This window comes from Rhinoderma darwinii, chromosome 3, assembly GCF_050947455.1.
Source record: "Rhinoderma darwinii isolate aRhiDar2 chromosome 3, aRhiDar2.hap1, whole genome shotgun sequence".
Taxonomy (NCBI): domain Eukaryota; kingdom Metazoa; phylum Chordata; class Amphibia; order Anura; family Rhinodermatidae; genus Rhinoderma; species Rhinoderma darwinii.
Window position 1 is genome coordinate 136144661 of NC_134689.1, and position 18094 is coordinate 136162754.

Below are 18094 nucleotides of genomic sequence, written 5' to 3' on the forward strand. Positions count from 1 at the left end.
GCCGAATGGGACGCCTACCAATAGCCTTACTCATGGAGCAACCTGAAGAAAATAGTGGGCGAACCCCGTCTCAGTGGATAGTGGAGCACCAGCGCAGGATTCAGCGAGCTCGAGATCGAGTACAAGCAGCAAGGAGACATGAACAACCCTCGATAACGGCCGGACCCAGCCAGGCCATAGAACCATTCCACCCTGGGGACAGGGTATTGGTCCGCAACAAACAAGCACAACGAGCCAGTAAGTTGGCACCACGTTGGGAGCGAGTGCCCTATGTCGTTATCCGAAGAGCGAGTCCACAACTCTCAGTGTACGAAGTACAGCGAGAAGACGGAAACGGCAGGGTACGGAAACTACACCGAAACTTGCTGAGACCCTGTTCGTTTCCAGCTGAGCAGATGAGGGAGCTGACACCGGCTACGGCACCTGACACTACCCCCGCTGAACCTAGTGGCGAATGGTGGGTAGTGGTCCCGGTCGCAGATGTCCCATCCTCAACAACAGGTGAAAGGGACCAAGAAGAAGGGACGGTACGTTACCCCCGTCGGGAGAACAGAGGGACCTTACCGTCCCGTTACAGGGATTTTGACTGTAGTGCCGGGGACTGCACTATTTCCTCAAGGGAGATGTGTAATGGGGGTACCAGCCTCCTGCACCCTCATGACATGATAGGGGTCGCAGCCCCCTCGCCTCCCACCATCTCCACGAGCCTTAGGTGTCCATTTGTGCTCTCAGCCCCTTCTGGGCCTCGTGTTTTCCCCTGTTTGTGTGACGTCAGGCCGCTTGCAGCAAAGGTTAGACATATGTCTTAGAAACAATGTGTAGAAACCGTAAAGTTAACAATGACCACTGGGGGGCAGTGGAACACAGCAGGAGTGAGAAAACAGACAGGCCATTAGGACAGAAAAAGGGAGGAACAAAAGCACAGATGAAGAGAGAGGGAAGGGGAAATTGGCAGGACCTCAGGAAGAGGAAGGAGGAGGAAAACAGGGAGGAGACTGGGGCAGGAGAGAGGATGCAGAGCGGAGTGGGGACAAGAAAAGAGGACTTGCAGTGTGACAGAGAGAGAGCACAGTGACCAGGCTGCCGCCATTTGTAGGAGAAGTATCCTTGGCTCAACGTTCCTAAAAGAGGACTAGCTGGACATTCACCACAGCTCAGCGGTGTCAGGAGACACAAGGGAAAAGACGTCATCTTCATCAACAGAGGAGCAGAAATCGGAGGTAAGGGTGGTATGCCGCGTGGTAGTGAGTAGCTCTCACTCTGACCCGCGGAGGCGCACGCGGTAATATATCCGCCGGACTCACGCCGTAGCCAAAGGGCGAGGGGCATAGCTTCCACCTTTGGGGATTCCGCAGTGTGAGTGGTAGCACCACAGTGATCCGCGGAGACGGCCCATTCCTTCTTGAGACCCGCCGGGCCGGGTCAGTGAGCGCCAGGCGCAGCCACCCAAGGGCGAGTGGGACTCCCACGAGGGCGAGGGCCCCAGCTACTGAGAGACTTGATTTGAATACTGCATTGTTTCTATTTGGCCTGTTTGAAATTGTGATTTTTCAGTAAACCGTTGATTAGAAAAGAACTGAGTAGTGTTGTGGTGTCCACGTTTAGTCTTACCTAACAACGCTCCCAGCCCTCAGCTGCCTCTGGTAGCTGAGAGCAGGGAGATTTGACTTCTCCTTTCTCTGTTTACTTATTCCGATGCCGCGACGTAAAAAGTCTATGGCATCGGAATAAGGCCTGTTAGTGACCAACGTAAAAAGACTATGGGCCGGTCACTAACGGGTTAAGTTGTGTGGTTGTGGTTAGGGCCCTGTTTATATGAGGGACCTAAAGCATCAGACATTTTGTGAATAATAATGAAATTTCTTGCTTCTAATGTTGTTTTGAAAGAAGAATTTAATTAATATTTCCTTATTATAGAACTTTGTATGAATCAGATTTTCCTCTGCTCCGAGAATTATGATGCATCTTTCCACTTACTGTTTAAAGAGGACCTGTCACTAGGTCATATAAGTTGAACAGGTCTACTGACCTGAATAGTTCTTTCTCCCTGATTCCAGCGCTCTTTTGTTTTTTTTCTGCCCCCCCTGTTGTGTCTGCTCCCTATATGCCAATTTACTGTAGTTAGGTAACAGGGAGGAGCTAGCTTCCCTGCCTCTGATGCTAACCAATCAGCATAAGGCAGACTGAGGGTAGTTCACGCCCTGTTGGATAAGTACAGCAAATGAATATATAGGGAGTCAACACAACAATGGGCCATATCTGTGAAACAGGGTGGCCCAGGAAAATAAAAAGAGCACTGGAATCAGGGAGACAGCGATATTCAGGTCAGCCAACCGATTTAACTTATATGATCTAGTGACAGGTCCTCATTAAGTTTATCAGTCATTTTCTGGCAACTGGCACCTGACATGTAAATCTGGTACTCATAGTGCTTATTAACATAAGAGTAAAACACTCTGGTGTTATCTTCTGGGCACGTTACATTATTTAAGGAAGTGATCTCCAACCTGTGGCTCTCCAGCTTTTGTGAAACTACAATTCCCAGCCTGCGCTGCCAGTTACAGCTTGAGAGCCACAGGTTGGAAGCCTCTGGTCCTAGGCCTTCTTAATAAATAATTACAGTTGAAAATCAGTGAATAGAGTTCTACTAGCCTGGTCAGAAGACTTACCTGGACGCAACCTCCTAAAAATTTAAGCTGAGACCTCGGAAAAACATTTTATTTTGCCATGGGAAGGCTTGATGTTTACCTTGCATCAATTGTAGGTGACATCGGTTATCGATGACGATCATTTAGATAAATGCCCATCCATGTAATACATGTACAGCAAAGTCCACCTGAACGAGAGCCGTTGCTTGTTAGCAGCTCTCCATTCTGACTCATATAGGTGGATCTTAAGCAGGGGAACCCCCTCTATGATATCTATATGCCCAAATATGCATATAGAAATGGGCTATACTGATGGGACAATCCCTTTAAGTCTATAAATATTATTTAGTTGGATATATTTTATGTATGTAGGAATAATTTATGAAGGATTTCTGAAGATAATCACTCAAAAAGTGTACTTCAATTTAGAATATTACATAATTAATAATACGTTTCCTTTGAAATGTAATATTTACTATAGCTACATATATTGGGTATAATAAGTAAGGGACAGTGTACCTTACACAGTCCAATGGGGCAAATTTACTTATAATTTCTATGTTTTAGACAGAAAATACAAAGTGGTGCACACTATATATTAAATTGGGCGCATTTAGATAGACATTTTAGACACTTTTCTCTTTGTCATAACTACTATTAGTTTGCTTAGATTACGGCAGTTTTTTGCACCTAAATTTTGACACATTTTTGTAGCACGGCGTCTCATTTTAAGCCACCCCCCTTTCCCATAGACAACGCCCCCTTGTCTTAAACAAGGCCTAAAAAAGTAAATAAATGTGGCTAGGAGCATGTACGCCAGAATTCTGTCTCAATTTGAATAGTAAATCTGCCCCGTATCTTAATATAAGCCTTGGATTTTGTTTTGCACAAGGCTGGACTGTGCTTATACAGGTTGCTGAAATCGAGTTCTTATCCATTATTTGCAACAGTTTAGGCTCTTTTCACACTGCGTTCTGCAGTCCCCGTTGAGGAATACGTCTAGAGGATTATACAACGCATACCTCAGACAAATGCCACTGTCTAGCCATCTTAAAAAAAGTATACTGTGCCGTATATGTTTTTACTGGATGCCTCTATATGGATTAGAACAGTTTGCTGCGCTATTCCTTACTGCAGAAAAAAGGAAAATCGATGTCGGGTAAAAAGGGGTCTCTGGATACATTTAAGATATGCCGGCGCATACGTCAAATGGGCACTGCAATGCAAAAGTAGCCATACTGCTGGGGTGGAGAATCCTATATATGCAAGCGATCACTATTAAGGGGAATGTATTCTATTCCTAATGAACGGCAATGAAAATGTCATGTCTTTTTTAATATGTATTGACATGGGAAATTATTAAAAACCACCAATAAACATTTTAAAAAGTATATATTTAACATCAAATTTTATTTAAACAGTAGGTCAGTTTCTGATATTAATATTATCATTGTTTCATACGCCATTTTTAGCCTAAACAGTGCTGGAGTAAGATGTGCCTAATTTATTATGTGGCGCACGCTTCTTAATAAATGATGCGCATCTCTAGTCGTCCGTATGCAAGAAAGGGGAAAGCTATACTAGCTACCAGCTCGTTTGGATTTCCGTTTTAATTCATGCCAGTTTCTGGCATAAATAATAATAAATTTGTCGGGTTGCAGTTGACCCCTGCTTTTTTATGCTAGACCCCACACATTTTTTTAAAAAGATGGTGGATGAGGCAACAAAATGTCGCTATTCATTTAGCAAATTATGGCATGCATCATGGGTCGTTTCTACTCATACTTTACTCATGAATATTATACTGATCTATATATGTGTGTTATTTTTTTGCTCTTTTTGTTTCTTTTCCTCCACAATATAAATTTATTTATTTAAACTCTAATTGATTTTTGTTGTTATTATTATTATTATCAAATATTTGCCTGCTGCTAATACATAATGTTAATATGTGTTGTCTATGTATGTAAATTATCAGTATTACTTGCATTGTCTATAACAGCAGAAGAAACTACAGAAGACATAGCTTTGTTTGCAAACAGCTGGTATATCCAAATTCCAGATGAACCAATTTGTGTACCCACAGTCTCTGAATACCCAAATCCTTGTTCCCAGGAGTCAGTCCACGAGGTAGGTTTTCACCGGAAAATAATGGATTCCTGTATTAAAGTAATTGTCTTACTCCCAGCATCCAATCAGTTCAGCCTTCATTTTATAACCTGCATTAGAGAAAAGAAGGTTGATCTATTTTGTTGCTATGGACAGGTAAGTGTTAACGAGCTATAAAAATTAAACATATTGGATAGGCTGATGTTCTTTTAATATGGGAGACCCTGTGTGGTAATTAGTAAAATCTGCTAATTATGCTAAGACTATAAGGGTATGTGCACACACACTAATTACGTCCGTAATTGACGGACGTATTTCGGCCGCAAGTCCCGGACCGAACACAGTGCAGGGAGCCGGGCTCCTAGCAGCATACTTATGTACGACGCTAGGAGTCCCTGCCTTGCTGCAGGACAACTGTCCCGTAGTATAATCATGTTTACAGTACGGGACAGTTGTCCTGCAGCAAGGAAGGGACTCCTAGCGTCGTACATAAGTATGATGCTAGGAGCCCGGCTCCCTGCACTGTGTTCGGTCCGGGACTTGCGGCCGAAATACGTCCGTCAATTACGGACGTAATTAGTGTGTGTGCACATACCCTCAGGGAGCCCACACACGTGGCGCCACGTACAATATAAAAATACGCTGCGGAAAACAACAATGTATGCCTATGGGAAAAATATTCTGCAACGCACACAGATTTCTCTAGTTCTTGCATTGCGGAATATTTTTCACTTTGGCATACATTGTCAAGTTCTCTGCAGCGTATATTTTTACATTGCAATTACACTATGCGCGAGTTCACCTAAGAGTATGTTCACACGGCAGCGTCCAATACACCTGAAATTACGGAGCTGTTTTCAGGCGAAAACAGCTCCTGAATTTCAGACGTAATTGCTCGTACTTGCGTTTTTTGTGGCGTCAATTACGGACGTAATTGGAGCTGTTTTTCAATAGAGTCAAAGAAAAACGGCTCCAATTACGTCTCAAGAAGTGACATGCACTTCTTTGACGCGGGCGTCTTTTTACGCGCAATATTTTGACAGCGGCGCGTAAAAAAAAAGCCTGTGTGCACAGAACATCGTAACCCCATTGATTTCAATGGCCAGATATGTGCCGGCAGTTTGGAGCCGTATTTTCAGACGTAATTCGAGGCGTAAATCGCTCGAATTACGTCCGTAAATAGGGCGTGTGAACATACCCTTAGGCTTATTCAGATGAGCGTTGTAAAAAACCTCAGTGTTTTTTAAGAGAAAAACTGACGATTTTAAATCACAGTTGAATGAGTATTGTTTCAGAGTACGTTCCGTGTGTCAGTTTTTAACGTCGGTGTAGCATCAGTGATCATCAGTTTTTCGCGTCTGTGAAAGAAAACTAACTTCTACCAATCCATCAGTGAAAAACGGACTGCACTCAGATAGCGTCAGCGTGCAGTCACATTTTTTCACTGACCCATTGAGTCTAACGCAAGAATCGGAGCACACTAGTGCATGCTGCGATAGTCAGTGTGGAAAATCGGACATGTGAATGAGCCCATTGACTTTGACTCCATGTGCTGCCAGTTCTACACCGGGACAGCTCTTGGACATGAACATTTCTCGTCTGAATAGGAACTAATAGCTATGCTGTATATTAAAGAAAAATCTTTCATTTTGCTGAGATTTGCCATATGACATTGGAATTCTGTGAGAAGCTCCATAGCAACAGACTACAGACGTACACACATTTAGTGCTAGTCAACTGTCTGAAGATAACGCTCGGCAGCTCCAAAGAAATTAATGGAGTGGTAGCCAAGCACGCACACTTCTGCTCCATTCTTATGGAGTTTAGAGGAACGGCAAGGTAAGCCCGTTCTCGTGATCGGTGGGGGTCTGGCCCCCATTGATCAGATATTTCTCACGTATCCTTTGGATTGGTGATAAATAATGATTATGGGAAAACCCCCTTAACTTACATAAATGGATCCATTTTTGTGTATTTTATAAAAATATTGTTGTGTGTTATCTGCTGTGTTTTCTTTTCTGAATACCGTAGATGTGTTTTATCTGTGCCGCATTATTAACTAGATAATAGCATTTCACACTGCCAGGTAGTATTGTGAGAGGTTTAGCAGTATATGTTGACCTTGTATTATTTGAACACAGGCAATGTTTCTCAAGTGTCAAGTGCTGTTACAGTTCCCTTTTGTGAGCTGCCATGAGACTATTGACCCATATTCTTACATCGCCAGCTGCATGAACGATCTTTGCATGTAAGTGTTAGGCCCTCATCACACAAGGTTTTACTTTAGTTCTTTAAAACGCATGTAAAAAATTTTATCAGTCTTTTATGCTGTTTTTTCCAGGTTTTTAGTTTTTTTTCATTTTGTGACATTTCGCACAAGCGGTTTTTTCCAGACGTTGCTGTGTATGTGGACATTTTCATATTTCACTATAGACTTTTAACTAACATTTAACTTAACATTTTAACAAAAAAAAAGTGCATGAAAAATGCCATTAAAATCTTTGTGTGCGGAACCAGACGGAAAAATCAACTGTGCATTATGTATTACCATGGGTAAAAAAATTATTTTGTTGCAGATTTAGTGGTGCGTCAAATAAGCCTTGTTCACAGTACAGAATTTTCATGCAGTTTTTTAAGCCAAAACCATAATTGGATCCAGGAGAACCGACCTATCTGGCCTTCCTTTTTACATATTTTCTGTTTAGGTTCCATTCCTAGTTTTGATTTAAAATATACATGCAAACACTGCAGAAAATCTGTACTGTGTGAACAGGGCCATACGGTTTTAAATTTCTGCGCAGAATTTTTACGTTGAAGAAATACTTTCTGCAGTGTTTTCTATATATTTTGCAAATTTGGATGCAAAATTGCATCATAGACTTCAATGCTAAGTAAAATTCTGTCCTGAAATTTCTCTTTCATTACCCAGGATGCAGGCAGGGGGACACAGCAATCTCTGGCTACACGCCCAAGTTGCCATGTAGCCCTAGCCTTAACGGCTGTGTAAACATTTGAACACTTTTTAAAAAAAAACAAAACAATGTATCATGGTGTTTAATGCAACTTTTGAATTGTTTTTTATTAAAAAAAATGTTTTACTTTTTCAGATACAGCTTCTATGTATCCTGAGTTATGAACTTATCTAAGTTATGAGCTTAGATGTAATCGATAACAGCTGGACTCTCTGTCACCAAAGCCGTCAGTCCCGCTGACCTGACGAATTCGGGTTTCAGCGCAAGATACAGTTTCTATGTATACAGGATACATAGAAGTTGAAACCTATTAAAAAGTTGTATTAAACACTGATTACATTGTGTTCAAAGGTTTACATAGCCGTTAAGGTTTTGATAACTATATAAAAACATCTTACTAAAAAGTTTAGGTGAAGCCCTAGCTAAGGCTTCTGCTGGTTTGCCTTTGACCTCGATCGCACATGGTTTTTGTAAACCATTGGATCTCCGTTGACTAGGTCCTGGGCCGCAATCAGGGCAGTACAGGTGCCAAGGCATTTAAGACGCCAAACTCACCTGTATGCTGCCAACTCCCCCCTCTCCACCTACCACCTACTACCTACCAGTTTATGGAGCTACAAAGTTTAAATTATAAAATGAACTTCACTTCTCCCACAGACCCAATAAATATATGATAAAGGCATGAGAGGCTGCATAAATATCATATTATTCCTTTCATTTCAAGATCAGTAGGTCATGTGCTTGAAAAAGTAGCATTTCAGCCTTTCTCATGGGCCATATTAAAATGTATTCAATAGGGTACAAGATGGCGATTGATGGAATTAATACAGTGTTTAGGGGTCCTTACTATTTTTTTTCGTTTATGGCACAGATATTTTTGATTGTGGCCCTGGATATATCATATTTAGATATGCCTGTACCAGCATAGGGAATACAGTGGCACTTCCACATCATTATTCTCTATGTAAGTACATACCTATCACCATATGATGTGTTTAATGGAAATACAATGGTTCACTTCCACTACACTACGGGAAGCAGCAGTACTAAAGAACCCCGGTAATTCTACAATATATCTTAGGGTTACATCGATAAACCCTGCAATGGATACCAAAAAATAAATGATACAATAATCAATTCTCTATTGGTACATGTGAGTACAGCTATGATTATTATAATTTATCTTTTTCTGCATTTCCAATATTAGCTGACTTTAATACACATGTTTCCATAGACAAGATGATGAAGAAACCTATTGTCGTGCTGTAATGGAGTATGCGAGAGCCTGTTCTCATTCCGGCTTTCCTATACGAGATTGGCGAGATGACTTCCCTGCTTGCAGTAAGTGCCTTGTTATATTCACAGTAACAACTTTTATGAAGGTTTTATAAGTAGAAAAAAAAAATATAAGGAAGGATCTATATTAATATTAAAAGCATAGAAAGTATTTATTAAAAACACTACGCATGACTGTAGTCACTATGACAATACTGTAACCCTTTCTGACCTTTTACTCCCCATTCCACATTTTTTTAGCTATTATTGTTTTGTATTCTTCGTACAGACCTGATGAAGACATAGGGAATGTGCCCGTTGGTGCCGAAACGCGTAGTGTTTTTAAGAAATACATGTTATTTTTTTATCTCAATATTGATATATGTCCTGCAGCGCTAATACAACCTGGTATCTTTGTATTTATTTGATCTAATCTACCCCAATGGATGTACTTTGCGTACAGACCCGTTTACTTAACGGATCACCGTGCTGCACAAACCTAAAAGGTGAGCAGTTTGGGGAAAGACCCTATGACACCAATCTTTCTTTCATCTATACAGCTATGGAGCACCGTACCATTTTTATCTTTTTAGGTGGACTCCCAAATAAATGTTCTGTATTTAAATGACATGAATATTATTCATTTCACTTTGTATCCATCATTGGTGCTTCAGCTTTTATCTTCTACACTTTATACTATTGTAATATTTGAATACAGGTGAGCAATTTACCTTGTACTTACCTTATATTACAGTTACCTCACAGGCACCTATGGGTCACACCATTCATTATCTTTTTAGTCATAACAAATATAACAATATTGTAATAAACATGTGTGATTTAAAAACGAATCACTGGATTTTTTTTTTATCAATCACTGAAAATAATTACTACTAAAATTATGTAATTCAATAACCACATTGAATAGTATAGAAAAAAAATAGCAATTGTAAACTGGATCATATGAATAAAAATCAGTGTTTGACTGAACGTAACCAACGTTACTCACCATTAGATACATGGATGTTTATAATAGCCGCTAACACCACACAGCTTTATGGATCAATCAAGCTTGATAGCACTATTCCCATTACATGAGTCTAGATGATCCGGTCCCCACATAAATGGCCGGAGATTGGGGAAATGCTTGAAGTCTGTCCCTGACAGAATATCCCTGCCCTGTCCCTTAGTACCTAATAAAGCATGACTGTGGTATCAAAAAGTGAATTGTAAATGATTTAGTGTAACATCAATGATGTCAATAGAGATTCCATGCAAGCAAGAATGATCCAGCACCGTGATGGTAAAATAAGTCTTACTTATTTTGTAAAACTGAAGTTTAAAGTCCAGCAGACTATCCTCCATTAGTCATAATCTAGGGGTCAAAACTGACCACAAAACTATCACCTAAGGGCGAGTATGTGTCAGAGGTGAAAAGAGCAGAAGTCAAATATATGGTAACTCATTCTTCACCTATGTGAAGAGAAAGAGGCAGCACTGCATTGAGCAGCTGAAACGTTGCACCTTTTTCACTGATGGGTGAATAAACTTCTTATATTTTGACCTTTGGAGTGCTGCCGCTTTCTCTTCACATTTGTATATCATTGGGGATTTACAAGTCAGATCCCTGGAGGCTTGCATCCGTATGCCCTGGAGGTTTTGATTTGCTGTGCTGTCCATACCTTTCTTTGGTCATTCTTCACATAAATATGGACAGTGATCATATAACACAAAAAAATTAGTATGGTCAAAAAGCCCCCACCTAGGTGACAATATATATATGTTAGTATAGTTAATATATATAGTATAGTTCTATATGTTATATAGAAAAAAGAAAGAAAGCAGTACAGCTCCAGCAGTGGGCGCAATTCCTTCTAGGCTCAGGCTACGATCCCTCAGATAGACAGAAAACAAAAAAAGAATGAGGCAGCACTCCAAGGTTGTGGATAAAAAAAATGAAGTATGTTTAATCACTCCCCAGGCAATGTTTCGATCCTGCTTACTGGGATCTTTCTCAAGGCTTTGTATTTAAAAAAACAAACAAACAAAAGATGGTGTTTTGATGGCTGAATCATAAGCATTATGCAAAGAGACGGAATGTAGCAAGATTGGTTATCAAGACCAAACTGGAGAACCTTAGATTGGAAACGCCTAAATAAAGTTTGTATAGGTAAGGGCATTAAGGTCATTAGGAAAAGTGGATTCGATCTGGAAAATCCACTTTGCTTCTCTTTGAAGAATAATACAAACCCAATTACTACCCCTAGGAGAGGGGCGCACTAATTCCATCCCACAAAGGCAGAGAACTTGCCATTTACTATCATAAACCGCTGTAATATATCTCGAGACAGGAGTCGTGTCCATTAACAATATTTCTTTCATTAACAATAATTATTTCATTAACAGTATCGCCAATGGGGTCCCTCACTCTTCAACTAAGTTCCCTCCGTGTTTTACCTATATAGCCTTTGTAGCAGAAACAACTAGCCTTATAGATGACAACCACAGACTTGCAGTTAAAGAAATCTCATAGTGTGTAGGACTGACCAGTAGTTGCACTACTGAAATTCTCAACCACACTAAAATAACTACAGGCTCTGCACCTGCCGCAGTGGAAGCATCCTGTAGATTATTCTATCAAGCCAGGATCCAGCTGGTTTTGGTGCTAGATACTGGCTCCTGCCTAGCCAATCTTTAATACTCCTCCCCTTCCTGATGGTAATAGCTGGGCATGATGGAAATAGCTCACGATCATTATCTAGTAAGAGGAGATTCCAATATTCTGTAAGATTTTTTCTCACCTCAGTGGAGCCATTATCAAAACGGTCAATCATCCAAAGATTTGGTCTTACAGCTGGTGAGTTTGAGGGACCTTTAGTTATCAATAAAGAGGAGTGATTGCTACGCAGTTCATGTTTGTAAGAATCCTTAAGTACAGTTTTAGGGTAACCTCGTCTTAAGAATTTATGTCGCAGGTCAGAGGCCTGGTATTTGAAGGTACTTAGTTGGGACCAATCGCTTCTCAGTCAGAGATACTGCCCCCTTGATATCTCTCTTAGAATAGGGTTTGGGTGACAGCTCTCCCATCTGAGGAGGCTATTGGTCACAGTTGTTTTTTTTGTAAACTTGCATCTTAATTGATCCATCAGGATCTTTAGTAATCAGGACATCAAGAAATAGGAGGGAAGAGTCTTGTATCTGCCATGTGAAACTTAAACTTATTGGATTTAATTAAGTATTGTCACAAAGGAGTCTTTGTCACTCTGACACATGATATAAATGTCATTAATGTATCTGGCCCATAGCAAGATCTAATCAGTATAAATTTCTGAACTGTCAGTAAAGACATGGTTTCTTTCACACCAGCCCAGGAGTAGATTCGCATAAGTGGGGCACAGGGGCTCCCCATTGCAGTTCCCCATAGCTGGTGGAAGACCTTCCTATTAAAAAGGAAGCAATTCATCTCTATATTAAATAGGAATGGGGCAGATTTACTAATAAAAATGCTCCAGAATTCTGGCTTAAATTGAGCAAAAAGGATTGGTGCACATGCTGTCCCCCATGTTTATAGAGTCTATTATATACACTTTGAAACTCATCTGACAAGGTTTTTTTTTTAGTGGGAAAGGAGATTAGGGTTAGGGAAAATGGGCGAGACTTAAGATGCGTGTCCAAATTTTGTGATCTGCATCAGAATATTCAGCTTCGGAGGATAAAATATCAGTATTCAGTTCCTATCTTTTCTAAGGCTGTTTGCTCAAAAATGAATAAACCCTACCCTCTCTGAAATTTTATAAACTCATCAGGAAGAGATTATTGTTATGTTCTTTAATATTAGCCAGATGTAGGAATTATTTTCAGTGGTTGGTTATAATTGTTTCCTATGAGACATAATACTTAAATTTTTTCTGTTGGATTTTTTTCATCCTGTTAACAAAAAAACTGGAACAAGTTCCAATGTAACACTAAGGCTCTGTTCACATATCAATTCCATTGTTTTCCCCTGTCATAGGAGCAGAACAACTAAATTGACGGTGTCCGTCATACGACAAACACCAACTGCACATGATGGACCCCTTTCGATTTATAACTGGGTCCGTCCGGTTCCGTGATGGTGCCTGTCATTTTACCAGAAAAATAGCCTTAACAGAGCCTTAATCCTTCTCCCACCTACTGGGATCTGTCACGATGGGTGTGTGGACCCACTGGGCCGTACCGCCATAGCAGGACAGCAGCTGGCCAAATAGGATACCAAGGCAAAGTCAATAGTTCGAATAAGGGTACCTGTGGCAATACAGACAGTATCGATGGAAGACTCGGATGGGACTTTGGCAGCAGGCAGACACCAGGCGCGGTGAAATACAGCAAGCGTAGTATACGACACAACATGACTCCAACTCTCTACGGCACAGGGACAAGGTAGCACGGGATACAGGATACTGGTAGCAGGAATGGGAACACTGGGAACTGGAAAACACTAAGGGACCATTTGCAAAGACTAACACGGGTAAACACAACAAAGCTCAGGCAATGAAGGAAGGGGCAGGGCCCTTCTTATAGTCCAGGGTGGTCATGGGAGCAATCAGTCAATCTAAAACATGTGTGTGCTCTGGCCCATTAAGGCCAGGAATGAACTAGAGAGGGCACCCTAGTGGTCACTGCAGGACAGGACGGCCGCATGTGCTGGCATCTCTGGGGAGGAAGACATCTGCAGGATGATAAGAGTCTGCGGTCTGCGACCACGGACGTTACAGGGTCTCTACGTTTAGTTCAATAAAGTTGTATAAATCTGTCTTCAATACTACCTATAAAGACAAATTTTGAAATTAATCAGCACAGAATTTTGGACTCACTAAAAAAAACAAAACAGTACAGTAGGTACACTGTTAAAACCATTTATAGAAGTGGGTGCATAATGTGCTAGAATGATTCTATACAAATACACTGTGTGAGCTGTGTGCGGATAGCAGTAAATGTATGGATAATAGTGGAAAGGAACATAATGTGCTGTAATCTGGGTAACAAACTTAAAACATTGAAAATTTTTAATGCCATTAATGTTATATTTCAGCTGAAAAATGTGAGAACAATTTTGTTCACCGAGACTGTATAAGCTGCTGTCCGCCAACTTGTACTTATGAAATGGAATGTCTGGGAAGCAATCTGCATTGCCTAGATGGATGTTACTGTCCAGATGGTAAGAACCAAAATAAAATGAGAGATTACAGCATAGTAAACAATTCTGATTAAAAGGGTTGTCTGGTTTCAGAAAACGAATGTAATTTTTTTGTACAAATAAAAGTTATACAATTTTACAATATTCTTTCTGCATTAATTCCTCACGGTTATCTAGATCTCTGCTTGTTTTAATTCAGTAGGAACATTCATTGTTTACTTCCAGTTCATAATATTATGTTCATGATCATGTGATGGACACACAGGTGCTGGAATTATTAGAAGAGACAGCTCTGATACACATACTGTAACGATCCCAGCACCTGTGTGTCCATCACATGACCATGGACAGAATTTTATCCACTGGAAGTAGACAATGAATGTTCCAACTGAATAATTGTACTTATTAAGTGATTGTAGTAGTGTTCACTTAACTGATTTCCCTGCTGGGCTAGATAATATACAATAGTGGCAGGACGTGACCCTCAGGGTATGTTCACACGCTGAGCCAAAAACGTCTGAAAATACGGAGCTGTTTTCAAGGGAAAACAGCACCTGATTTTCAGACGTTTTTTGAGCAACTCACGTTTTTCGCTGCGTTTTTGGCGCCGTTTTTGCGGAGTTTTTGCTCCGTTTTTATCGGCCGTTTTTGGAGCTGTTTTCAATAGAGTCTATGAGAAAACGGCTCCAAAAACGTCCCAAGAAGTGTTCTGCACTTCTTTTGACGAGGCTGTAATTTTACGTGTCGTCTTTTGACAGCTGTCAAACGACGACGCGTAAATTACAGGTAGTCGGCACAGTACGTCGGCAAACCCATTGAAATGAATGGGCAGATGTTTGCCGACGTATTGGAGCCGTATTTTCAGGCGTAAATCGAGGCATAATACGCCTTGTTTACGTCTGAAAATAGGTCGTGTGAACCCAGCCTCAGTCTAAAAACTAACCTTTATTGTATTTATTTCAAACGATACAGTCCTGAGACTCTAAGGGTATGTTCACACGAGGGCGTCCGTTACGGCTGAAATTACGGGGATGTTTCAGCCTGAAAACATCCCCGTAATTTCAGCCGTAACGGCATGTGCAGGCGCTTGAACGCCGCGTCAATTACGGGCGTAATTGGCGCTGCTATTCATTGGAGTCAATGAATAACGGCTCCAATTACGGCCAAAGAAGTGACAGGTCACTTCTTTGACGCGGGCGTCTATTTACGCGCCGTCATTTGACAGCGGCGCGTAAATTACGCCTCGTGTGAACAGACAAACGTCTGCCCATTGCTTTCAATGGGCAGATGTTTGTCAGCGCTATTGAGGCGCTATTTTCGGACGTAATTCGGCAAAAACGCCCGAATTACGTCCGTAAATAGGCCGTGTGAACATACCCTAACACTGGTCAGAATTGTATTTTAAACACTTTCACACCAGGGTGTTTATTTTTTTGTATCGTTATAAATTAATCCGATAAAGGTTACTTTTTAGACTACGGGTCAAGTCCTACCACTATTGTATATTATTTCTTACTGAATAAGGCTTCGTTCACATCTGCGCCAGGGTCCCATTCTGACGTTCCGTCGTAGCTTTCCGTTGGAACGGGACCCTGACTGACACAAACGGAAACCAAAGGTCGATTACGCTATTGTCAAAACGACGGAACCCTTGCACAACTGAGACAAATGAAAAACATTTGCATCGGATCCGTCACCATTGAAATCAATGGTGATGGAAACCTTCGGTTTCCGTTTGTGTCAGTCAGGGTCCCATTCCGACGGAAAGCTCAGACGGAACGTCGGAACGGGACCCTGGCACAGATGTGAACGAAGCCTAACAAGCAGAGATCTTGAAAACCCTAAGGAATTAATACAGAAAGAATATTGGAAAATTGTAGAACTTTTAATTATACAAAAAAAAACATTAATTTGCTGAACACATCCCCTTTAACCCCTTCCCGACATTTGTCGTATGGATATTGTACTGAACAAACAGTCTCCCTTATTTCCTCATAGATTGTAAGCTCTTGCGAGCAGTGTCCTCAATCCTCTTGTTTGAATTATAAATTAGCTTTGTCACTATGTAATGTCAGATATTGTCTGTTTATGTTCCCTCTAAATTGTAAAGTGCTGTGTAATATGTTGGCGCTATATAAATTAAGATTATTATTATACGTCATGGAAAGTCAGTGCTTCCCGCATTTTGCCGTAACCATACGACAAATGGTGGACACCGGCTCAGTAGCTGAGTTGGTGCAACCATCCCCGGGTGTTGGCTGCATGTTATAACTGACACCCTGGGGTAATGGCGAGGACAGAAGTTTGCTCCGATCCCCACCATTAACCCCTTAAATGCAGCGGTCAAAAGCGATCGCTGCATTTCAGGTCATCGACACCCCGGCCATGAAGTTGGTGGCTGCAAAGGCAACCGGAGGCCTAACACTGGCCTCCCGGTATGCCTAGTACGGAAGACTTTCAGGCCCCGCCCGGAGGCGAGGCCTGAAAGGCTTCCGTAGCTGCTGATAAGTTAGCGCCAGCTCAGGAGCTGAACCTGCATCATTAGTGGTGGATGTTCGCTGTATGTTGCAGCTGACATCCACCTGTATTTGGCTTGCTGTCAGTGAATGACTGACAGATCTACTACATTGCACTACATAGGTAGTGCAATGTATTAGAAAAAGAATCTGACAGTTGGACCTTCAAGTCCCCTATTGGGACTAAAGAAAAGTGTAAAAAAAAGAGTAATAAAAGTTTCAAGTAATAAAATAAAACACAATCGCCCTTTTCCTCTTATCAAGTCCTTTATTATTGAAAAAAAAAATAAACCACACATATTTGATATCGCCACGTCCGTAACAGCCTGAACTATAAAAATATTATGTTATTTATCCCACGCGGTGAACGTCATGGAAAAAAAACGTAAAAAACAATGCCAGAATTTCATGTTTTTGGTCAATTTGCTCTACAAAAATTGGAATAAAAAATGATCTAAAAGTCACATGTATCCAAAAATGGTACCTATAAAAACTATAGCTCGTCTCGCAATAAACATGCCCTCATACAGTTCTGCCAATGAAAAAATGAAAAAGTTCTGGTTCTTAAAACATGGTGACAGAAAAAATACATTCTTTTTACAAAAGTAATTTTATTGTGCAAAAAGTTGTAAAACATAAAAAAAGTGCTATAAATTTGGTATTGTCGGAATGGTACTGGCCCATGGTGAACGCATGGTGAACGACGTAAAAAAAAAAACTTGTAAAAAACTATGCCAAAATTGCTGGTATTTGGTCACCTTGCCTCCCAAAAAATAGGATAAAAAAAGTGATGAAAAAGTCGCATGTATCCCGAATGTCTAGGCAAAAGATTAGGGCCACATGTAGGGTGATTCTAATCGGCAAAATACAGCATAATAATTAGAAAGCCGTCTTATTATTGTGGCACAAGCTGGGCACCACATATTGGCATATCTATGCAAAAAAACACCTGTGGGGTTAACATGCTCACTACACCACTAGGTGAATACCTTGAAAGGTGTAGTTTCCAAAATGGGGTCACTTCTGAGGGGTTTCCACTGTTTTGGTCGCACAGGGGCTTTGCAAATGCGACATAGCGACCCGAAAACCAATCCAGCAAAATCTGCACTCCAAAAACCAAATGGCGCTCCTTCCCTTCTCAGCCCTACTGTGTGCCCAAACAGCAGTTGACAACCACAAATGGGGTATTGCCGTACTCGGGAGAAATTGCTTTACAAATGTTGGGGTTCTTTTTTTCCTTTACTTGTTGAGAAAATAAAAAATTGGAGCTAAAGCTATGTCTTATTGAAGAAAAAGGATTTTTTTTTATTTTCACTGCCAAATCCTATTAATATCTATGATATACCTGAGGGGTCAAAATGTTCACTACACCACTAGATGAATTCCTCAAGGGGTGTA

At 40.9% G+C, this 18094-nt stretch overlaps 1 protein-coding gene across 1 annotated transcript in view; it reads left to right on the forward strand.

The window, feature by feature from the left end:
- Positions 1-18094, forward strand: part of OTOGL (otogelin like) — a 200570-nt gene that overhangs the window by 23567 nt on the left and 158909 nt on the right. The window contains exons 9-12 of the mRNA XM_075856786.1: positions 4651-4778; positions 6899-7005; positions 8964-9070; positions 14076-14201. Coding sequence (XP_075712901.1) covers positions 4651-4778; positions 6899-7005; positions 8964-9070; positions 14076-14201 — 468 coding nt within the window. The remainder of the gene's footprint in view (positions 1-4650; positions 4779-6898; positions 7006-8963; positions 9071-14075; positions 14202-18094) is intronic.